Here is a 24,912-nt window from a genome sequence, read left to right on the forward strand (position 1 = left end):
CCTATCCCCTAACCCAGGGGACCTACAACAGTGAATGGGAGTGAATTCCTCACCGATGATCCTTGGCAATATATGAATACATCGTTTGCCATGTAGGTATTGCTCAAATAGTTCAGGGCGTACCTGTGTCCTTTGCAAGTTTCCTGGCCTTGGACTCAGAGAAAGAGGACATTTCGTAGCACTTGGAGTGTAAGCGAGAGTACTCAAAGCTGTGAAAATGGACACTCTTGCAGTACACCACCAGATCCGAGAGTTCCCTAGAGAACTTGGATTTCTGAGGAGACAGGAAATGACATGCCTGCGTAAGTGACCTAAACTCACTTGCTTTGTGGCTTTTGAACCAAGGCAAAACATGATTAGCTGGCAGATCAAGGTACAGTGTTCATTGCTTGCTTACTGTGTGATAGACAAAAACATTATCTATATTTTTCACATAATGGCAGGATGTATTAACAGTAATAATGTGTGAATGTATAAGTGTAATAGTTGGCGCAGATGATGGCAAGAAGTTGCCAGACGTTCACCTCCATCCATCCATAGATCCCCATACCTTATCATGGAGACAAATGGCCTCTGCAGACAGGTTTTCTGCAGACGGACTCTCAGGTTCAGCTTCATCGCTAACCTCGTCAGTGGCCTCATCGATCAGCGTTTCACTTTCTTCTAGGCCGCCAATCTTCTTTGCTTTCAGCAGGATCTTTCCCTTCAGATCCTAATATGTGCATGCACAAACACACACACTCTGCCAATCATAAACTTCGGTATTGATTATCTAAAGTGCTCTGAATGGAAAAAGAATAAAACAAATCACTGGAGAATACAGACTGTACTCAGTGGCGGAATGCGAGGCTGGCGGTGCGCGTGCACTGGAGCCCACGGCCATTGGGGGCTCACAAGCCCTAACTATTAAGTTATGCATGGGAACCCTAGTTATCTGCATCCCGGGCTGTATAATTTGTACACCAGACTTGTCAATAGTCAATCACAATGTCCACTATATGAACCATATCAAAATGCATCATGCTGTTTATAAGACACGCCTACAAGTCAACAACACATCCCAATTATGGTAATATGTAACTTAAATGTTTCAATGTATTGATGACAATACATCTATTTGCTTCACATAAAACCTCACTGAACAGTAACAATGTCATTTTTTATTGGTATGCAAAGATCGCTGGGAAATATGCAAATACTGTCCAATGATATTGTAGCAGAGATTCAGATATGTGGGCTAATTGTGGTTTTGGCTTTCAGTTAGTTATTTTTGGCTACCTGTAAGTGTGAATGTCTTTACAGTTCATCTGGTCTGTTGACTTTCAGTTACTGTTCTGCTTTACATTGGGGGCCCAGTGATAATTTTATAATATAACAATGTAGTAAAGCCACTGACTGGTACTGCTCTTAGCTACACTGCTGAATAAAAACCTGAACATAGTCAGACAGGAAATCAAATCCGTAGAGAATGGGTTCTCAATTGACTTGCCTTGTTGGTGAATGGTTACGGTAGAGTAGATAAATAGAATAGAAAACACATTGAAGGGGGTCTTACGTGGGGAGAGGGCAGCTCTTGGTGAACCAGTCCATCCAGGGGTTCCCTGAGCAGCATGTCCCCCAGGATGGTGTCCAGGAGCTGGGCCATGACCCTTTGCTGCTCCACACTGCAGTGGTTCTCCAGGGACAGGATGACAGGAAACTCAGATGCCTGGGAGAGGGGACAGATGAGGGACTAAACAGGAATTCCTAAAGGAATGTGTGGATCTATTACAGTAATGTTTTTTATATGTTAAGGCTGAAGACAGATTGGTTTATGATGCTGAATACTTGGTTGAAGCAAAAACCAACACAGAAGACAAATGGTCAGGACAAGAACCACTTAGAGACTGGATTGAATAGAACTGAGTGGTCATGGCCTTGTGAGTGGCGCAGCGGTCTAAGGCACTGCATCGCAGTGTTGCGGTGTCACTGCAGCCTGGTGGTCCCATAGGGCGGCACACAATTGGCCCAGCGTCATCCGGGTTAGGGGAGGGTTTGGCTGGGGGGGGGCCTTTATTTGGCTTCGCTCTAGCGACTCCTTGTGGTGGGCCGGCCGCCTGCAGGCTGACTTCGGTCATCATTTGAACAGTGTTTCCTCCGACACGTTGGTGCAGCTGGCTTCCGGGTTAAGCGAGCGGGTGTTAAGAACCGCGGCTTGGCGGGTCATGTTTCGGAGGACGCATGACTCGACCTTCGCCTTTCCCGAGCCCGTTCGGGATTTTCAGCAATAAGACAAGGTCGTAATCCCAAAATTTGGGAGAAAAAGGGGGTAAATAATTACAAAAAAAAAATGTAATACAAAAATAGCTGAGTGGTCATGTTCTGTTTGTGTGTCAGATCAATGCTGCTTTTCTAATAGCCACTCATGTGAGTGACTGATTGATTGTACATGGGAGGAATCCTCACATCCGCAGTACGCCCATAACATTGCTCTGGGATCCAAGAGAAGTATCTTCGTTTCAAGGTCTCAGCTTTGAGAGAAGTCTCATGAGGTATCGGTCAGTCACATGCAGGAACTAACATTAATAATGAATCATGTAAATCATGCTTATATGACTTGTTTGTGTAGGGAATGCCCTTGTGAGAGTTTTCATCAAGCATGGACTGAGTTTGTGAACCTTGATAATAAAGATGGATTAATTTACTTTCAATTTGAGTCCTTAGAGGTGAATTTCCACAGCAAACGGTATAATTAACTCAGGTATTGAGGTGCCCACCTTGAAGGCGTACTCTCCCAGTGTGGTGATGACATCTCTGAAGAGGATCTTGGAGGTGAAGGTGTGGCCGTGATAAACAACCGGCTCTCCATTCGGCCCGTCCCAACAATCCACCTCAACACAACGACAGCCCCGCTTTAGAGCCCTGCACAGCAAGTACGCAGACACTCAGACATGGACTGAAAACTGTTTGAAAGATGGTTTGGTTTGTAAGAAATTAGAAGTTCTGTGTCTCACTTCCATACAAGCCAGAGATGGGCAACTCCAGTCCTAGAGGGCCTGATTGGCATCACACATTTCCCCCAGACCTACCTAACACTGATTAAACTAATTGTATTCTAAACCTGAAACCATTTTTTATTTAACCTTTATTTAACTAGGCAAGTCAGTTAAAAACAAATTATTATTTTCAATGACGGCTTACCGGGGAACTGCCTTGTTCAGGAAGGGTCAGAAAGACTGATTTTTACCTTGTCAGCTCGGGGATTCGATCCAGCAACCTTTTGGCAACTGGCCCAACGCTCTAACCACGAGGCAACCTGCCGCCCCGAGAATGTCTGACCATGATTAGTTGGTTATTAGATGTGTGTCAGCTAGGGCTGAGGCAAATGTGCATAGGCACCTGAGCAATGGCACAAATGTAGCAACTGCACCCACACCTTCAAAATAAGAGTGCAAACGTATGTTTTTGCACCCTCACTTTTTTATCAGAAAATGATCATGATCCATTGGGTAATTTGTCATATTCAATGATTATCAATCTTTTGAGTTAGTCTACTAAAATACATATGACCATTTAATATATTAATAGCACCCCCCACCCCCCATTTGTATCGTCGTTTCATGGCCGATGAGGTTGGTTCAAAGGTGTTTTTACATATCATTTGAGCTGCGTGCACCATGAGAAAATTCATTGTATCATTTCACTTTTCCTGTATGAACCATGATGAGCGTGTCTGATTAGGCTTCGCTGTACCGCCGACTCTGACTTGTGAGTAGCCTTCCATCAGCCTACTACCAAAGGTTCCACCTTGGCAGAACACTGCATGTCTGGTCAATGAGTATCTTATAGATTCGCAAGTAGACCGTGAGAAATAATCAGTAGGCCAGATATTAAATGATTAAAATCTGTGAAATAGTTTTCCTCCCCAAGCTGTTTACAGACATTTAACACCATTCTGCATCTATATTGCCTTCAGAAAGTATTCCCACCCCTTGACTTTTTCCACAATGTATTACGTTACAGCGAGCCTGAATTTAAAATGGATTATCATGAGATTTTGTGTCACTGATCTACACACAATACCCTATAATATCAAAGTGGAATTGTGTTTTTAGATTTTCTTTTTAATTAATAAAAAATGAAAAGCTTAAATGTATTGAGTCAACAAGTATTCAACCATTTTGTTGTGGAAAGCCTAAATAAGTTGAGTAAAAATGTGCTTAACAAGTCACATAATAAGTTGCATGGACTCACTTTGTGAGCAATAGTGTTTAACATGATTTATGAATGACTACTTCATCTCTGAACACCACACATACAATTATCTGTAAGGTGCCTCAATCGAGCAGTGCATTTTAAACACAGATTCAACCACAAAGACCAAGGAGGTTTTCCAATGCCTCACAAAGGAAACCTATTGGTAAATTTTTGGGGGAAAAAAGCAGACATTGAATATCCGTTTGAGCATGGTGAAGTTATTAATTACACTTTGGATGGTGCATCAATACACCCAGTCACTACAAAGATACAGGTGTCCTTCCTAACTCAGTTGCTGAAGAGGAAGGAAACCGCTCAGGGATTTCACCATGAGCCTATGATGTCTTTAAAACAGAGTTTTAATGGCTGTGATAGGAGATAACTGATTTGACATTTTAGTAATTTAGCAGACGCTCTAATCCAGAGCAATTTAAAGGAGCTCAAGGGCACGTCGGCAGATTTTTTTATTATTATTTTTATATAAAAAAAATACTTTTACCCCTTTTTCTACCCTATTTCGTGGTATCCAATTGGCAGTTATAGTCTTGTCTCATCGCTGCAACTCCCATACGGACTCAGGAGAGGAGTGTGTCCTCCAAAACACAACCCAACCAAGCCGCACTGCTTTTTGACACAATACCCACTTAACCCGGAAGCCAGCCGCACCAATGTGTTGAAGGAAACACAGTGCACCTGGCGACCATGTCAGCGTGCAATGCGCCCAGCCCGCCACAGGACTCGCTAGTGCTCGATGGGACAAGGACATCCCTGCCGGGCAAACCCTCCCATAACCCGGACGACGCTGGACCAATTGTCCGCCACCACGAGTCTCCCGGTCGCGGCCGGCTGCGACAGAGCCTGGACTCGAACCCAGAATGCCTTAGACCACTGCGCCACTCTGGAAGCCCCGGCAGATTTTTTTTTACCTAGCTGATTCTGTGTTATGTTTTGGGAAAATCCAACACAACACTTCAATGAGTACCACTCTTCATATTTTCAAGCATGGTGGTGGCTGCATCATGTTATGGGTATGCTTGTCATTGGCAAGGACTTTGGAGTTTTTTTGTATAAAAAGAAACGGAATAGAGCCAAGCACAGGCAAAATCCTAGAGGAAAATGTGGTTCAGTCTGCTTTCCAACAGACACTGGTAGACAAATTCACATTTCAGCAGGACAATAAAATAAAACACAAGTTCAAATGTACATTGGAGTTGCTTACCAAGATGACATTGAATGTTCCTGAGTGGCCTAGTTATAGTTTTGACTTAAATCAGCTTGAAAATGTATGGCAAGACTTGAAATGGATTGTCTTGCAACAATCAACTTGACAGAGCTTTAAAAAAATGTTTTAAAGAATAATGGGCAAATATTGTACTTTCCAGGTGTGCAAAACTGACTGACCCAGAAAGACTCACAGCTGTATTCCCTGCCAAAGGCAATTCTAACATGTATTGACTCAGGGGATTGAATACTTATCTAATCAAGATACAGTATATTAGTGTTTCATTTACTATTAAAAAAATGTACATCTTCAAATTTTTCTTCCACTTTGACATTGAAGTATTTAGTGTAATTGTTGCCAAAAAATTACAATTAAATCAATGCTAATCCCACTTTGTAACACAACAACACGGTGTGTGAAAGTGAATACTATCTGAAGGCAATGTATTTCCTTAAATCAATCGGTTAAATCACATTATTAAAATGTTTTCATTAAGCTACAAAAGTAACATTCCTGGCTGAGACCCATATGCAAGTACAAAATGGCGCTTTGTGGTTACAGTGTAGCCAAGCTGTGTCTGTATCAGAACATGTGAGCAGAGTTGAAATCCCGCTCAAAATGGCGCCAGAAGAAATGGCAGCAGATTTACAGGTGCCCAACCAATTGTGCTATTATGTGGGGGGGTTTTCACGTTATTTGTAACTTATTTTGTACATAATGTTTCTGCAACCGTATCTTACGGCAAAAAAAAGATCTTCCGGATATCAGGACAGCGATCACTCACCTTGGATTAGACAAAGATTTTTTCTTCAACAAGCAGGACGCACAGGACATTCTCCGAACACCCGACAAGGCCAACATCCCAGTTATTTGCAAGAGGAAGCGACGCAGGTACAGGGGACACAGAGCGGGATGCCTCGTAAGGGTCGTCAGAAGGCGAGTGGGAATGCTGCCGTTACCGTCAATAATACCCGCCAACGTGCAATCATTGGACAATAAATTGGAAGAGGTATGATCACGAATATCCTACCAACGGGACATCAAAAAGTGTAAAACCTTATGTTTCACTGAATCGTGGCTGAACGATGACATGGAAATTCAGCTAGCGGGATATACGCTGCACCGGCAAGACAGAACAGCACACTCCAGTAATACGAGGGGGGGAGGTCTGTGCATATTTGTAAACAACAGCTGGTGCACGAAATCTAAGGAAATCTCTAGATTTTGCTCGCCTGCGGTAGAGTATCTTGTGATAAATTGCAGACCACACCACTTGCCAAAAGAGTTTTCAGCTATACTTTTCATGGCTGTTTATTTACCATCACAGACGGATGCTGGCACTAAGACCGTACTCAGTCAGCTGTATAAGGAAATAAGCAAACAAGAAACCCCTCACCCAGAGGCGGCGCTCCTAGTGGCCGGAGACTTTATGCAGGGAAACTTAAATCAGTTCTACCAAATTTCCATCAACATGTTAAATGTGCAACCAGAGGGAAAAAATTCTAGATCACCTGTACTCCACACACAGAGACACATACAAAGCTCTCCCTCACCCTCCATTTGGTAAATCCGACCACAATTCTATCCTCCTGATTCCTGCTTACAAGCAAAAAGCAGGAAGCAACAGTGACTCGGTCTATAAAAAAGTGATCAGATGAAGCAGATGCTAAACTACAGGACTGTTTTGCTATCACAGACTGGAACATGTTCCGGGATTATTCCGATGGCATTGAGGAGCACACCACATCAGTCACTCGCTTTATCAATAAGTGCATCGAGGACATCATCCCCACAGTGACTGTACGTACATACCCCAACCAGAAGCCAGGAATTACAGGAAACATTTGCACTGAGCTAAAGGGTAGAGCTGCCGCTTTCAAGGTGAGGGAATCCGGAAGCTTATAAGAAATCCTGCTATGTACTCCGACGAACCATCAAACAGGCAAAGCGCCAATACAGGGCTAAGACTGAATCGTCCTACACGGGCTCCGACACTCATCTTATGTGGCAGGGCTTGCAAACTATTACAGACTACAAAGGGAAGCTCAGCCGCGAGCTGCCAAGTGACACGAGTCTACCAGACGAGCTAAATCACTTCTATGCTCGCTTCGAGGCAAGCAACACTGAGGCATGCTTGAGAGCATCAGCTGTCGGACAACTGTGTGATCATGCTCTCCGTAGCTGATGTGAGTAAGACCTTTAAACAGGTCAACATTCACAAGGCTGCGGGACCAGATGGATTACCAGGACGTGTGCCCCGGGCATTAGCTGACCAACTGGCAGGTGTCTTCACTGACATTTTCAACATGTCCCTGATTGAGTCTGTAATACCAACATGTTTCAAGCAGACCGCCATAGTCCCTGTGCCCAAGAACACGAAGGCAACCTGCCTAAATGACTACAGACCTATAGCACTCACGTCCGTAGCCATGAAGTGCTTTGAAAGGCTGAAATGCCTCACATCAACACCATTATCCCAGAAACCCTAGACCCACTCCAATTTGCATACCACCTAAAAAGATCCACAGATGATGCAATCTCTATTGCACTCCACACCGCACCTTTCCCACCAGGACAAAAGGAACTCTTATGTGATATTCATTGACTACAGCTCAGCGTTCAACACCATAGTACCCTCAAAGCTCATCACTAAGCTAAGGATCCTGGGACTAAACACCTCCCTCTGCAACTGGATCCTGGACTTCCTGAACGGCCTCCCCCAGGTGGTGAGGGTAGGTAGCAGCACATCTGCCACACTGATCCTCAACACTGGAGCCCCCCAGGGGTGCGTATTCTGTCCCCTCCTGTACTCCCTGTTCACCCACGACGGCATAGCCAGGCACGACTCCAACACCATCATTAAGTTTGCAGACGACACAACAGTGGTAGGCCTGATCACCGACAACGACGAGTCAGCCTATAGGGAGGTGGTCAGAGACCTGGCCAGGTGATGCCAGAATAACAACCTATCTCTCAACGTAACCAAGACTAAGGAGATGATTGTGGACTACAGGAAAAGGAGGGCCGAGCATGCCCCCATTCTCATCGATGGGGCTGTAGTGGAGCAGGTTGAGAGCTTCAAGTTCCTTGGTGTCCACATCACCAACAAACTAGAATGGTCCAAGCACACTAAGACAGTCGTGAAGAGGGCACAACAAAACCTTTTCCCCCTCAGGAGACTGAAAAGATTTGGCATGGGTCCTCAGATGCTCAAAAGGTTTTACAGCTGGACTATCGAGAGCACGCATGCCTCAGGTCGCAAGGCACTACAGTGGGTAGTGCGTATGGCCCAGTACATTACCAGGGCCAAGCATCCTGGCATCCAGGACCTCTATACCAGGCAGTGTCAGAGGAAGGCCCTAAAAATTGTCAAAGACTCCAGCCACCCTAGTCATAGACTGTTCTCTCTTCTACCACACAGCAAGCAGTACCAGAGCACCAAGTCTAGTTCCAAGAGGCTCCTAAATAGCTTCTACCCCCAAGCCTCCTGAACAGCTAATCAAATGGCTACCCAGACTATTTGCATTGCCCCCTTTGGAACGCTGCTGCTACTCTCTGTTATTATCTATGCATAGTCACTTTAATAACTCTACCTACATGTACATATTACCTCAATTATCTCGACACCGGTGCCCCCGCACATTGACATTGACTCTGTACTGGTACCCCCTGTGTATAGCCCCGCTATTGTTATTTGTTATTCTTATTTCTTATCCTCTTACTTTTTGGGGGGGTATTTTCTTAAAACTGCATTGTTGGTTAAGGGCGTGTAAGTAAGCATTTCACTGTAAGGTCTACCTGTTGTATTCGGCGCATGTGACATACAATTTGATTTGGATTTGATTTGTATCTCGATAAAACAGCTCTGCTTGGCTTGGTAAGTGTAATATGGACCAAAAAGCCATTCCTACCCTCTTTGCATCCAATATGTATGCTGCTGAGACAAGTTAATACAACAAATGTAATGGTGACAGTGCGTCAAGAAAAGGCAGCAAAAAAAGTCCATGGTGGAGAAAAAGCTGAAAGGTCAATTAATGTGCTTGCTGAGACTACACTTCTGTTATTCCTCATTCGTTGTCAAATATGTAGCCTACTCATTGTAGTTGTTGTTTAAAAGCCCACCATTAAAAACATTATGATAATAAAAAAAAATTATAGTAGCCCAGGCCTGCTACAGTTAAAAATTAAAAATTAAAATAAAAACTTGTATTTTCTCTCATCTTAAAAAGGTAAGATTCTCAGGTTAGGCTACATGAGACAAAAATAAGATTAACTTAATGTGCAATTTAACAATGCCTGACCACGTTCTTAACAGTTTGGCTTGTCAATCTATCACTATGGGTGGTATTTTCAGGGAAGGGGGAGGGATGTTTGTGAGTCACAAGGTTGGTAGGGTTTCAGACCTGTCAAATGAATTGCACTCCCACTTTCAAAGTCAGGCACCCATGCAAATGTGTGTCACCAATCAGGCCGGAGGACGGGATTTGCCCATCCCTGAGCTACAAAGGGATATAATTGGATGTTAGGTATGAAGCTAAGGGTTGTAATGGTGAGGATAATTTTGTTCCTCACTGGATGTAGGCCTCCTGGCTGCTCTGTCCTCGGAGCTGGTCCTCCATCAAGTAGGTGTTGTGGGAGGAACAGATGAAGTAGTGGCTGAGGGGCCGGCTCATGTCCTGGTTCAGGGTCAGCCGCTGGGGATCCAAGATGGCGCCCTCTGGAGAGACCAGGTACATCTGGAAGCCATCTATAGACATGGCCCCCTGTTTCTTGGCTGTGAGGAGACATGGGAAGTTCCGTCTTATCATAAGTCAAACCCAATCAAAAAATGCTCAGTAACTACTGTAAAGGAAATTATACTTTGTGCAACTTGTCTTGTCTTTGGTGTAATAAACAATCCTTGGTTCTTGCCTGTGTCTGGTAAAGATATGAGGGGGGGGGGGGACTGTCATGACCTCCTCCTTTATTTGTCAGATCACCCAGAATATGTTATTTAAGTTAAGATAGGAGATGGTGCCAGACACATGCCGGAACAAATTGTGACCGACAGGCTTGAGTCGGTCTTATGTAGATTTTTTCTTTCTTATGTAGGGTTGTTTTAGTTGGATAAAAGTAGAGACTCAGAGCTGGAAAATGGTATATCATACACTACAGTTGAGGGGCAATGGGAAAGTAATTCTACTTTGAAAGTTGAACTTGTAATGTCACTTTTGAGAAAATGGCCCTTGAATGTTTTGGTAAACCTACTGGAGAGCTCTCTTTGTCTACGTTCTTTCAGCATCGTTCACACCCTCTTAAGCCTTAGCCCCACCCATCTCTTTAAGGATTCAGATGTAGGGACATTTACTAAACAACCAAAAGGTTTCAAGACTAAAGGCTGGTTTATACTACGCCTATCGACAGTTGTCGCAGTGACATCATGAACATTCTATTGTCTTCCGACAAACTTGTTGTTGTCGTATAAAGTCTATAAAGTATAAACTCAAAAACTACCAGCTGCATGACATCAGCAGCCTGGTGGTCCAAAATAGCTAGTGTATTTTAACACCAATAAACTGACCCATTTAAAAATGAATTTAGTATATGTCAATCTAGCAAACCAGGCAACTAAAAGCAACTTTCTAAACAATGTTTTGGTTTGTTTCTAGCTTGTTAGCTAGCTAATGTTAAGTTAGCTGGCTAGCCAGTTCAAATGATGACCATATCATATAGCTGACGTCTTCACTTTAGCCCATTTGTCTTCATTATTACAGAAAAATAAACTCACAGCAAGATCATTATTTACAAGTTATTGGCGAGCCAATTACAGAAAATAGCTAACGGTTGTGAGTGTGATGAAATAAAAACAAGGAATTCTACTGGATCATTTTTGAACTTGGACACTGTCTTGTTGGCCTAACATTATATCATAATTTGACTTTGGTGCAGGTCATGTTCTTCACATTACCGTTTCTGGTAAACACATATTATATGAAATAAAATCTAAGTTTATTTGTCACATGCACAGAATACAGAAGGTGTAAACAGTGTAGTGAAATGGTTACTTGCATAGTGGAGTCTTTTGTTTAGACATGTAGCTAGCTGGCTAGCTAGCTAAACAATGAACCATAATCTCAACTCATAACGTTACTACCCTGCATGAATCTGCAGGTAGCTAACCAACCAGGTTCAATCTTAGCTAGCTAGCTAACATTAGGCTATAATTAGCAATGCAAATGGCTCTGAGATACAAATAATATTACAACACAAATCATACACTTAAAATTAGCTTGTGAGCCACCCAGCTAACTTTATCTAGCTAGCTAACAGTACGCTTTAACTTGAAATGAAAACGACTTTGACAAAATTAGAATCGTGTAATATCTTAAAATGTAGCTTGCTAGATTATTTTACATGTAGACATGGATGGACGCTTCTCCCTCTCTGTCACAGATGCCATGGTTGCCCTTAGTTTTAATATGTAATCCGGAGACAGGCGTTTTATATACAACAGCCTTTTGTGTGTTCTCTTTTCGACTCCCTCCTCATATTTACAATCAAATGCCAGAATTTTCTCCATCTACTTAGCTATCACACTCCAATTCCACCCGGCATTCCACTGATTTCAAAACTCGGTCCTCCAGAAAGTGGAGAGCAACACTTTTGCAATTCTACTGTGTTAGAAAGGATTAAACACACATACTGAACTGACCAGCTCATGTTGTAGACAAAAGCGTGCTACATGGCAGACCAATCTGAACTCATCTCTCGGCATGTCCAGGCCATCCATTATCTCAGCCAATCATGGCTAGCGGGAAGGTCCCTGTCTTTATCTGTGGCAAAACCAACTAGGCTCGTAATTTAATAATTGTATTCGTATTTACAGATAGCATACACGTTTGTTATTAAGACACATGAAAGTTAACATGTTCCAGAAGGCATTTCTACAAAAAAATTTTTTGATACTTAAAAAAAAGTTTACGTTCAAAATGCCTCTCCTGTGAAGTAGTGACATGCAACATACAGCTAGTTTTCTTACTTGTTGAATGGTTAATTGTGGGCTCTTGTGGTTTACTGAAGTAAACTAGGTTATTAATATTGTGGTTGCTGTTCATTGTGATTCACATTGTCTCACCGAGGCTATTAATGAAATAATTCATTACGGTTGACTGTGGTTTGTTACAGTTGCACAGTGGTCCTTACCGGTCTCTGACGGCTCATAGCGGTCAATCAGCTCCTGGGCATGCTCCCAACTCCTCTCCCCCTCCTGTTGCTCCTGCCTCAGAAAGTCCTTCAGCTCAGCAAGGGTTAATGTCTGTCCGTCTCGGGAGAAGTCCTGGAACACCCGCCACATGTCCTTCCTTTCCGTCAGTATCTTATAGAACTGGACAAACTCCTCGTTCTCCAGACAACCTGACTTAGACTTATCTGCCAACTGGGGGTAAAGAAAATAAGCAGCATAGATTGTTACTTCTGCAGTCTTACAGTGGTATTGTACTCTCAATAAATCATGCTAAAACAGAATTCCATCACCGGATGATGGAAGGCAGATTAGTTACTGATATTTGACTGTGATAGGTTTCTGTTAAATATTATCAACGTTGAGAACTATTCCACGACCAACAACATCCCAATTGAACCGTTGCTCACAATGCAAGGTTGATTCATTGACTGAGGATGTCATATGAGCAGTGGGAAGCATAGAATAAATATAGAAAATAGTATATTTTTGATACACTAAACGGAAGACCTCACGAACTTGATGGGTACCTCACCGTGAAGATGTGAAGAGCATACTCCTCATTCATGTCCACGTTCATCATCTTCAGCAGTGTGCGCACCTCCTTGAAGTTCATCCGTCCGTCCTTGTTTTTGTCCGCCTTCTGAAACCAGTCCCAGATCCATCTGAGGGAAGATGCTGGCTAAGGGCAACACTTGGTAAGACATGATTTAGAAAGGAGCAAAAACAAAGACTTTACTCTCACAACTTAAGTGTTTTTTGACCACAGAATGAAGCATTAGAATACTAGAATGGAAATTAACCTTCTTATGATGGGATAAAGGTCAGCCATTTCGGTCAGTCAAAAGAACCAGGGAGCAATTTTCCTGCATAAGTCAAATCTGGATGTCTTTCTCTACTGCCATTAATTCCAAATAGACTAGTTTGGATTTCTTTCTGACAATATGGCTGCCATTTTCACCCCATTCTGGAACATTAGCCCCTCCAGTAACTTAAAAGGACCTCTATGGTTTTGATTGTTTAGATCAATTGTTATAAATGTATTATGATAAGGCCCCACCAAGTCAAGTGTTACAAACCATCTAATAATCTGCCTGTTATCTGAATGGGATAAGGATACTGGTCAACCCTCTCCTTGTCATCCATGCTCTCAGCATTCTGTATCAGCTTGCTTACACCCCGGATCCAGGCCTGCGCCTCAGAAGGTGACTCCGCCACCAGGTCCAGGTTGCCGCGGCGACCACGGAACACCAGGGTGAAACAGAGGTCAGCGGGGAACTCTTCAGCAACACTCAGCAAGACCTCCGACTGGTGACCTTCACGCACCACCTCAACATCAGCCACAGAGACTAGAAAGGAACATTAGGCATTATCGGTCAGATTCATACTTAGGAAAGGCGTGTGTAAGAAAGGCGTAATTTCCTACGTGCTTCTCAGTAGTTGGTATTCAGACTTACCTTATGAAGGTTCATAATGGGCTTTGCAGTCATGGTTCCCTTGTGTGAACTAAATTTATTTTAATCAACCGCTGAAAACCCTCCCATTTGCTGGCCAACAGATTTTCTCGTGGAGTTTTTATTAAAAAGGGTTTTCAGTACATTTATCTTAAGCCATCCCTTTAAATACGATGTACCTTTAATTCGAATTTTGGCGACAGACTAGAATGCATCGCGATAACTGGTTCATAAAAATAGAGAAGAATGAAAGAAGCCATCTAAATATGCATCTTTGTCTCCGTTTCAGCACCAACTGGTAGATTTAAAAATACGCTTATCTTGTAAATTATTTAGGAAGATTTTAGAGTTAAGAAAGCATGTATGAATCATAGAAAAACTGGTTTGGAGAGCCTTTACATACTAAATACTGTATATTGACGAATAAAAAAAGTGGTTTGATTCATCCTGAAAGTTGTTATATTCGAGTTCGATCCATGAAATATTGGAAGGTGGGAAAGGAAAAAGTGTACAATAAAGGTTGAACAATAGTCCTGTAAATCTACCCTAATTCTTACTAATCATGGAACTGTATGACAACGGTCCAGTCGTCGTGAACCGTGCGCCAGGCTCCAGGTTTAATCTGCTACATGTGGTCTGAATTCCATAATGATTCAAATAGGCTTCAAGTCCCAAATTATTTCACAACATTAACCTAATATGACCCACTAACGCTAGAGGAACAACTTACATGGATGTGACAAAAAAAAGAGAACGGAAACGGAATGTTGCTAAATGTAAGTGTCATGACGTTGGCCTCTTTGGGTATAGCAAGCCCATCCCCCTCTCCCTGCCTCCCCCTTGCCTCCTTCAACTAGGCTGCTGTGGTCAGAGGTCGTAAATTCCTGAGAAGACCTCATGGACACACAGTTATAGAGTAGTTTTTCATGGAGACAAAGGAAATCCTTTCACCTCACAGAACTTGAGGTACGGACAAATTTCATGTTCCGGAGAAAGTTTAAAAGATCGGTGAAGAATCCAGCTACGAACTGGTCCATTTGTCACAACTTGGGAAGCTCATGGGAGAAGGTGTGGCCACATTACCATAACGCTGTTTATATAATAGCCCCAGATGTTTACATCAAATTTTTGTATTAGATGAATGAGTGAGTATGATACTGTTTACACAATTTTACAATGTGATTTTGGACTGTTTAATGAAGGAAAACTCAAAAAGGGAATTGGATTTGAACTAAATCAGAGGACCACCCCTGAGCCCAGTTAGGGTCAGACATCCTGGGACAGCCCTTTTCTGCCATTCCGAATAAAACCCAACTTTGAGAAATTATCACCAGACCATGTTTCTCTCAATCACGGGAGTACAAAGGTTGTAGACCATTGCTGAATCTTTTAACCATACCACGTGGTTAAACTCTTAGACTATCGATACCGACAGAATGAGAACAAGTCTTTGATATTAATTACTAGTCTGCAGCTAGGAATTCAGTATCATTGAACACAAAGAACGACAAGCGCCGAAACATCCATTCTATAACGAATGTCACTCTGAACAATCCCCTCTAACCACAACCCCACCATTTCTCCTTTACCCAAATCCAGATGGCCGATGTTCTGAAAGAGCTGCAAAATCTGGACCCCTACAAATCAGCCGGGCTAGACAATCTGGACCCTCTCTTTCTAAAATTATCTGCCGAAATTGTTGCAACCCCTATTACTAGCCTGTTCAACCTCTCTTTCGTATCGTCTGAGATTCCCAAAGATTGGAAATCTGCCGCAGACCTATATCTATCCTACCCTGTCTTTCTAAGGTCTTTAAAAGCCAAGTTAACAAACAGATTACTGACCATTTCGAATCTCACCATACCTTCTCCGCTATGCAATCTGGTTTCAGAGCTGGTCATGGGTGCACCTCAGCCACACTCAAGGTTTTAAACGACATCATAACCGCCATCAATAAGAGACATTACTGTGCAGCCGTATTCATCGACCTGGCCAAGGCTTTCGACTCTGTCAATCACAACATTCTTATTGGCAGACTCGACAGCCTTGGTTTCTCAAATGATTGCCTCGTCTGGTTTACCAACCACTTCTCTGATAGAGTTCAGTGTGTCAAATCGGAGGGCCTGTTGTCTAGACCTCTGACAGTCTCTATGGGTGTGCCACAGGGTTCAATTCTCGGGCCGACTCTCATTTCTGTATACATCAATGATGTTGCTCTTGCTGCTGGTGATTCTCTGATCCACCTCTACGCAGACGACACCATTCTGTATATTCTGGCCCCTCCTTGGACACTGTGGTAACTAACCTCCAGACCTCCATGCCATACAACTCTCCTTCCGTGGCCTCCAACTGCTCTTAAACGCAAGTCAAACTAAATGCATGCTTTTCAATCGATCGCTGCCCGCACCTGCTCGCCTGTCCAGCATCACTACTCTGGACGGCTCTGACTTAGAATACGTGGACAACTACAAATACCTGGGTGTCTGGTTAGACTGTAAACTCTCCTTCCAGACTCACATTAAGCATCTCCAATCCAAAATTAAATCTAGAATAGGCTTCCTATTTTGCAACAAAGCATCCTTCACTCATGCTGCCAAACATACCCTCGTAAAACTGACCACCCTACCGATCCTCGACTTCGGTGATGTCATCTATAAAATAGCCTCCAACACTCTACTCAACAAACTGGATGCAGTCTATCACAGTGCCATCCGTTTTGTCACCAAAGCCCCATACACTACCCACCATTGCGACCTGTACGCTCTCGTTGGTTGGCCCTCGCTTCATACTCGTCGCCAAACCCACTGGCTACAGGTTATCTACAAGTCTCTGCTAGGTAAAGCCCCGCCTTATCTCAGCTCACTGGTCACCATAGCAGCACCCACTCGTAGCACGCGCTCCAGCAGGTATATCTCACTGGTCATCCCCAAAGCCAATTCCTCCTTTGGTCGTATTTCCTTCCAGTTCTCTGCTGCCCATCACTGGAATGAATTGCAAAAATCTCTGAAGCTGGAGACTCACATCTACCTCACTAGCTTTAAGCACCAGCTGTCAGAGCATTTTACAGATCACTGCACCTGTACTTAGCCTATCTGTAAACAGCCAATCTATCTACCTACCTCATCCCCATACTGGTATTTATTTATTCATTTTGCTCCTTTGTACCCCAGTATCTCTAACTGCACATTCATCTTCTGCCGATCTACCATTCCAGTGTTTAATTGCTATATTGTAATTACTTCGCCACCATGGCCTATTTATTTCCTTAACTTACCTCATTTGCACTCACTGTATATATACTTTTTGTTTTCTTTTGTTCTACTGTATTATTGACTGTATGTTATGTTTATTCCATGTGTAACTATGTGTTGTTGTATGTGTCGAATTGCTACGCTTTATCTTGGCCAGGTTGCAGTTGCAAATGAGAACTTGTTCTCAACTAGCCTACCTGGTTAAATAAAGGTGAAATAAAAAAATAAAAAAATAAATATATAAACCGAGAGAGAGAGAGGACGAGAGACGGACAATTCTACAAAAGACACAAACTTTTCACCAGCGATCAAGACAACACACTGAGTGTAAATATATACATTGATTGCAATTGTTCCCGAATGAGTGAGCGTTCATGTGTAAAGGATTAGCATTTCAATTGTTATAATTATTAACTCTGTATTTACTTCTTAGTCGACCCCCACTTCCCTTTTGTCTAACAAGCCGCCATGCCGGTTTAGCCCACTAGGGCACATCCTCCTATCACCACATTTACCTTGTTTGTTTATGCATTTCTGTGAATTACTTAGTTAGTAATAAATAAATGATTTAAGACAATTAATGTATGGAAGACTCATAGTGAAGACTGGGTTCGTGCAGATAACCAACAATTTACGACGTTTGGAATGAGACTAACGTGAGGTAAAGTCAAAATTAATTAATTCGAAGACTAATTGATCAGATAAAATATCTGAAAAGTTATATTAGGAAATTATAACTTTGTAATCTGAATATTGTTCCTTGGTGCCCCGACTTCCTAGTTAATTAGTTACGTGATTAATCAGTTGATCGCATAGTAACTAATTACAGAGAATCTTTGATTAAAAACTATCAGTCTTCAGTTAATGATAGTAAAGACACGACATAAGCTACAAATTGAAAACGAACAATAAAGTGACAGAAATGTATGTGGGTATTACCGATGGTGGCTCCCGTTAGTGGCTAATATTTAACATAATACAAATTGTAGAATAAAATAAAAGCTCGGGCATAAGCTATATTTAAAACATTATTTAAAGTCCATACATCAACTGGGCAGATTAAGCCCCACAGAAACCTATAGCTTGGGTGTCCAAATTTCATCCACACAAATTATGAGGGCACACAATGAAAATTCTGACTAACAGCAGAGCTATTTATAGGCTTTTTCACTGTGGTTTCACATTCTTCTCCAAGGAAAAATGATCTAAAACGATGGCTGTGTATTTACAATCCCCTTCTCCAAATGGATTACTCATTTACCTAGCTCTTATCAATAGCTCTTATCCATTTATAAATGACAGTGCATGGATAATGCTGCTATTGCTATCTGAAAACAGAAAGATGCTTTTTCCATTTGGAACTGGCAGGTTTGCTCAACCTTATTCATGGTTTCCTCACGCGTAAATGTGGCGTAATTATGAGGGAGTTAAGTCAAGGTCAGAATATGGGCTCTCGAGTGGCACAGCGGTCTAAGGCACTGCATCTCAGTGCTAGAGGCGTCACTACAGACACCCTAGTTCGAATCCAGGCTGCATCACAACCGGCCGTGATTGGGCGGCACACAATTAGCCTAGCGTCGTCCGTCTTTGGCCAGGGTAGCCGTCATTGTAAATAAGAATTAGTTCTTAACTGACTTGCCTAGTTAAATTAAGGTAACATTTTTATAAAATAATACATCTGTTGACACTTCTGCACCTTTCATTTCTTAGATCTCCGCCCGAACGAAGTGGGTGAATAGCATGCTATTCTCATGCTTAATTCAAGGTCAGAAAACGCATAGAGAGAGAAGTGCATAAAAAGGGAATATAACGTTCCATTGACACGCGCTTAACTCGGGTCGGAATTGGGGCCTATGTGAAGACATACTTCTGCTTTTTCAATGCTAAAGTGATATCTCAAGGAATGGTTCTACGCATCATCCTTTAAAATAAGAGAAATAATGTGGCCTTAATTCAGTTATCTACAGTATGTACAGTCTGTGGTCAATTCTTATAACGTCTCATCCGTGCTCCCTCCCGCCACCCACACCCTCGTTACTCACAGGTGGAGTGGCTTGTTCCTGCCCACCTGGACTTATACCAGATGGTCTGGCCATCTTCCTGTAGCCGGAAATGCCGCTGCTTCTTCCATGATTTGGACTTGACCTTCTTCAACATGGCCCCCGCCTTCATCACCTGGAGGTCCTTGTCACCCTTGGCAACTGTGCAGGATCAGGGGTTACCATCGTGTTTACAAATACAGTCCATTTTTGGTCAATTGAGACACCAGTGTAGCTTCTCTATTCTGTTTAATGGAGGCTGACATATGTACTCCAAAAGTTCATTTTTGAGATTTGATCAAAGAAAAGAAAATGTTATTATTGCCTGTTTCCTCATGCAACAGTTTTAGTACCCATCAACTTACACAAGCTTTGGGGAGAATCCATCAACAGCCTTGACACATGCACTTGGTGATATCCTGCCAAAAAAAAGAGGACAAACATAATTGCTGCGATACCTATTACGCTGTGATAGTGAAACATTTACATAAACTCTACAAATTATTAGCGGTGGTAAACCAATTACCTCCCTACTTGTTAATCAGTGTGGCTTAATAATTGTTCTAACTGTGTCGTCAACATTATGGCTGGGTTGCCTGCAGAGCTTAGAAATCTAATAAAGCTTTTGCTTTCTCTATCCATCCTCTATTGATTGGCTAGGGGGGGGTAGATGATTGACAGTCTGTGTGCTGCACTGGTTTTTCCAATACCGTCCAAACGATTTCTTTGAAGTAAAAAAAATAAATGTGTTGCTAAATACCTGAAAGTAAACTGCAAGTAAATACCTGCAGTCAACTTGTTCATCATTTCAGCTGTCACAATTTTTCATAATGAAGCTTACCGGTAGTTCCCAGACACGTGGTGTTTGTTTACAAGCACATAATGACAAGAGACCAGAGCCTTGGGAGTCACTCACTGTTGTGCAGCACATGCCAGGTCCAGTTACAGCATGGAATTCACAACTTACCTACCGGTCAATAGTTTTAGAAGGGTTTTTGTTTATTTTACAATTTTCTACATTGTAGAATAATAGTGAAGACTTCAAACCTATGAAATAACACACATGGAATCATGTAGTAACCAAAAATGTGTTTGAGATTCTTCAAATAGCCACCCTTTGCCTTGATGACAGCTTTGCAGTCTTGGCATTCTCTCAACCAGCTTCATGAGGTAGTCACCAGGAGTGGATTTCAATTAACAGGTATGCCTTGTTAAAAGTTCAGTTGGGGAATTTATTTTCTTCAGTTGTGTTGTGACAACGTAGGGGGATATACAGAAGATAGCCCTATTTGGTAAAAGACCAAGTCCATATTATGGTAAGAACAGGTCAAATAAGCAAAGAGAAATGACAGTTCATCATTACTTTAATATGGAACATTTCAAGAACTTGCAGTCGCAAAAACCATCAATCATTATAACGAAACTGGCTCTCATGAAGACCGCCACAGGAAGGGAAGACCCAGAGATACCTCTGCTGCAGAGGATAAGTTCATTAGAGTTACCAGCCTCAGAAATTGCAGCCCAAATAAATTCAGAGTTGAAGTAACAGACACATCTCAACATCAACTGTTCAGAGGATACTGTGTGAATAAGGCCTTCAAGGTCAAATTGCTGCAAAGAAACCACTACTAAAGGACACCAATAAGAAGAAGAGACTTGCTTGGGCCAAGAAACACGAGCAATGGACATTAGGCCGGTGAAAATATGTCCTTTGGTCTGGAGTCCAAATTTTGGTTCCAACCTCCATGTCTTAGTGATATGCGGTGTGGTGAACGGATGATCTCCGCATGTGTATTTCCCACCATACAGCATAGAGGAGGAGGTGTTATGGTGTGGGGTTGCTTAGCTGGTGACACTGTCTGTGATTTATTTAGAATTCAAAGCCCACTTAACCAGCATGGCTACCACAGCATTCTGCAGTGATACACCATCACATCTGGTTTGGGTTTAGTGGACCATCATTTGTTTTTCAACAGGACAATGACCGGACACACATCCAGACAGTGTAAGGGCTATTTTACGAAGAAGGAGAGTGATGGAGTGCTGTATCAGATGACCTGGCCTCCACAATCACCCAACCTCAACCCAATTGAGATGGTTTGGGATGAGTTGGACCGCAGAGTGAAGGAAAAACAGTCAACAAGTGCTCCTTCAAGACTGTTGGTAAAGCTTTCCAAGTGAAGCTGGTTGAGAGAATGCCAAGAATGTGCAAAGCTGTCATCAAGGCAAAGGGTGGCTACTTTGAAGAATCTGAAATATAAAATATTTTTATTCGCTTTTTGGTTACTACATGATTCCATATGTGTTATTTCATAGTTTTGATGTCTTCACTATTATTCTACATTGTAGAAAATAGTAAAAATAAAGAAAAACCCTTGAATGAGTAGGTGTTCTAAAACTTTTGACAGGTAGTGTAAATGTTTGCAAGCTAGATATCTTATATTGCTTAAGTTAACTGTCTAAAATGTGCTAAATGCTCTGTAATTTGCATTTGGTTTGCTAATTTAGTATCTAGTTAGCTATCTAGCTAAGTGGTTAGCTTCTTCCAAAATCAAGCTTTGCTTGGTAACTGCCGATAATCCTGTGCTGGATCAAGAGCATTGTTGCCTAATATTTGTTTTGTGTGTGCTGTAAACTTTGAGTTGCATTTTTGGGTTCTTGTATAACTTTTAGCTGGGATGTCTGTCCTGCAAATGCATTAGCGCAATGCGCTCCTAATAATTTAGTTAGCATTCTCTATGGGATTTTACATGTACTTCTTAGCATTGCTAACCTTTGGATTACAAAGGGTCAGTGGGGTTTTAAAATAGCTCCCCTTGTGTTCGGTGCTGGTATTACCGAATATCCCGGTATGGCACAAGGTCGGTATGGAGGTATGACAATCTGGATACCGCCCAAGCCTATTAATGATGGCAACTTTTGGCTCAGCTGTCTAGTCCCTTGGGAAAGAGGTTCTTAAACCTTATCAGAGAGGAAACTCACAAGGATTATTGTATTGTATACACTGAACAACAAACAAATGTTCCATAAAGGGATAGTTCAAATGGCTACTCTCCCTTTTTTGGGGGCTTTTTCAATGGCTCTCTTTCCTTTTATCTTTGTAGAACAATGGCAAATATTTATAGTATCCTCAGGGGTTGTTTTCAACTGTTCACAGCGAGGTCCATGTTCCACTGTTCAAAATACCACAGTTACTTTCCCTTCCAGGTCCACTGTTAGTAAATATCAACTCTTTACCTAGCAATACAAGTATAGCAAAAGCAAAGAAACTATATTTTTGATACTTTTTAACCACCCCAGTGATGTTGTTGATTGTTGTGCGATGTTTGTGAAAAGATGTTAAAGAAGAGGCAGAAACAGAACTCTCATTTCCTGGACCCCTTCTGTAACTACAAATACAAAAAAAGTCATATGGTTCTAGCCAAAGAATAACCCTCTATGTTATTTGAGGGGCGGTGGCAGGAGTGTTTCGGGACAGAGAACTCTTTCAGGGGACTTGACTAATATGTGCAAGAGTGTGGTCAACACACACACGCACAGAATCATGACTCACTGGTAAATTGGTCTCATACTCACACAAAAAAATACTCAAAGTAATATAGAAATACGATACACCCAGTGAAGTGGCAGCCTCATTATATGCCCATATGACTCCACTACAAGCACCCCTTACTATAACCATTTGTGATATCCACAGGAATGTTCAACTTCCCCTTTGATGAAAGCTCTGTGCTTGACCCTCACAGGTTGGTTCTACACTTCAGTAGGAGCTATGTGAAGACTCCTATAAACAAACCAGTCTTTTATCATGCGAAGAATCCTATAAACAAACCAGTCTTTTTTTCATGTCTGTAAAACATGCTTGTGCCAGGGAGGGAGGCTGGCTGAAGGACAACAAAGTAGAACCAGATGCTGTAATATGAGACAGTATTAAAACAGGGACCAGGGGGTATATTATCATCAAACCAACTAAATCAACACTAAACCACAAAACTCTACTGAACATATACTGTATTGTATAGATGAGGAAAAAAGTTGAGTTTCTGTAAAGTAATGTGAAGGGTCAAAGGAGAAAAAAAAGAGACTTACCAAATTGTAGACTGCTCACTTGGGTCTTTGCCCCGACTCAGCTTGGTCTTTGCCCCGACTCAGCTTGGGCTGCCACTGCTGTGACGAGCTCCAGAATAGATTGATGTTTGGTGAGAGCCAGTCCAGGAAAGGGCTCTAGATCAGAATTAGGGAGTGCCCAAAAGATAGCTGGCCCCCAGAGATGGGGGTCTGTTGGAGGTAGCAAGCCCAGTAGAAAGCTCCAGAACTTAAGACACTCAGGGAGTGTCCTGAGACCACTAGCCCAGCACAGGGAGATGGGGAGTGTCCAGAGGAAAGCTGGCTCAGTGTCAGCCTCTCTGTCTACCAGGCTCCACTCTGCCTGCGTTGTCTGGGAAAACTGATCCCCAGACAACACTGCCGCATGCTGGTACACTGTTCCCCCCTCCACCTACCCCCTCTCCTCCCTTTCCTGCCACTCCCTCTTTTTTTCCTCCCCCCTCGCCTCTGATGAGGGCTGTTCATTTTTTCCAAGGCTGCTCTCTTCGCTCTCCTTTACCGTTTTCCGGTATGCTGCCTCTCACTTTAAATGTCTTGCTCTCTCTGTCTCCACACACTCTCCCTTATATATCAGCTGACTGCAGATCCGATTCACTCCTCTTCCTGGTTTAAAGAGCAAATGCCCCTAAAAACCAACTTCACATTTAGAAAACAGCCTGTGGCATTGATGAGTCAGAAACATGTGTTCTATTTTCAAAATTGACTACAAGGTGTAAAAGGATAATTTTGGTCATAAAGTCATTCTCATCCAAAACAGTTTTGTGAGACTCGTGGTCGTGACGGCATCACCATGTAAATTAAAGTTGGGTTTGTTTCAATCCTGCCTACATGCTCACAGCAAGTAATCATCAATTCGGAGTGCAGCTGCATGCGACCCGATCGCAATGCCGCTCATAAATTTCAGTTGATCTTGGATGGCTAGTTTGTGACCATCGGTAAATTACACATGGGACAATATGTTCAAATTCTAATTGTTCCAAATTTCAATGACATAAAAAGCATTTCATGAGAAAACTAAAAAGTGTGCAACATGAAAATAGTCTCATTTACATTGTGTAATTTATTGATGGTCCCTAACTAGCACCAGCGATTGGCTATCCAAAGTCAAACCACGGTCGCGCACTAGCCGGCTGAAGCTAATTGGCAAAATAATTTGTCTCCTTCCCACCTTTGAACACACACACATAAAATCAAAACACACCCCGAAACCAACTCACGTTTCAATTTATCGTGGATGCTAGCATTTCTTAATAACCCAAATAGTAAACGAGGCCAAATCAGGAAGTTCAGCCGCCATTTAAAGGGCAGAAACCCAGACAGGCCTTTGTGCTTACCTTAGTCAAGGAGGGGTTAGGTTGCCTGTGCAAGATCAAAATACATGTAG

The 24,912-nt window shown here is 42.4% G+C and overlaps 1 protein-coding gene across 1 annotated transcript in view; it reads right to left on the minus strand.

Moving 5' to 3' along the window:
* plcd4b (phospholipase C, delta 4b) overlaps positions 1-23,906 on the minus strand; it is a 26,442-nt gene extending 2,536 nt beyond the window's left edge. Inside the window, exons 1-11 of the mRNA XM_029672674.2 lie at positions 23,511-23,906; positions 19,787-19,840; positions 19,425-19,583; positions 13,798-14,026; positions 13,213-13,342; positions 12,641-12,872; positions 10,031-10,232; positions 2,757-2,901; positions 1,556-1,708; positions 551-712; positions 124-274 (exon numbers count right to left, since the gene is read on the minus strand). Coding sequence (XP_029528534.1) covers positions 124-274; positions 551-712; positions 1,556-1,708; positions 2,757-2,901; positions 10,031-10,232; positions 12,641-12,872; positions 13,213-13,342; positions 13,798-14,026; positions 19,425-19,583; positions 19,787-19,808 — 1,585 coding nt within the window. The 5' untranslated portion in view covers positions 19,809-19,840; positions 23,511-23,906. The remainder of the gene's footprint in view (positions 1-123; positions 275-550; positions 713-1,555; positions 1,709-2,756; positions 2,902-10,030; positions 10,233-12,640; positions 12,873-13,212; positions 13,343-13,797; positions 14,027-19,424; positions 19,584-19,786; positions 19,841-23,510) is intronic.
* Between the last annotated feature and the right edge of the window lie 1,006 nt (positions 23,907-24,912).

The sequence above is a fragment of the Oncorhynchus nerka genome, linkage group LG1, assembly GCF_034236695.1.
Source record: "Oncorhynchus nerka isolate Pitt River linkage group LG1, Oner_Uvic_2.0, whole genome shotgun sequence".
NCBI classification, from domain to species: Eukaryota; Metazoa; Chordata; class Actinopteri; order Salmoniformes; family Salmonidae; genus Oncorhynchus; species Oncorhynchus nerka.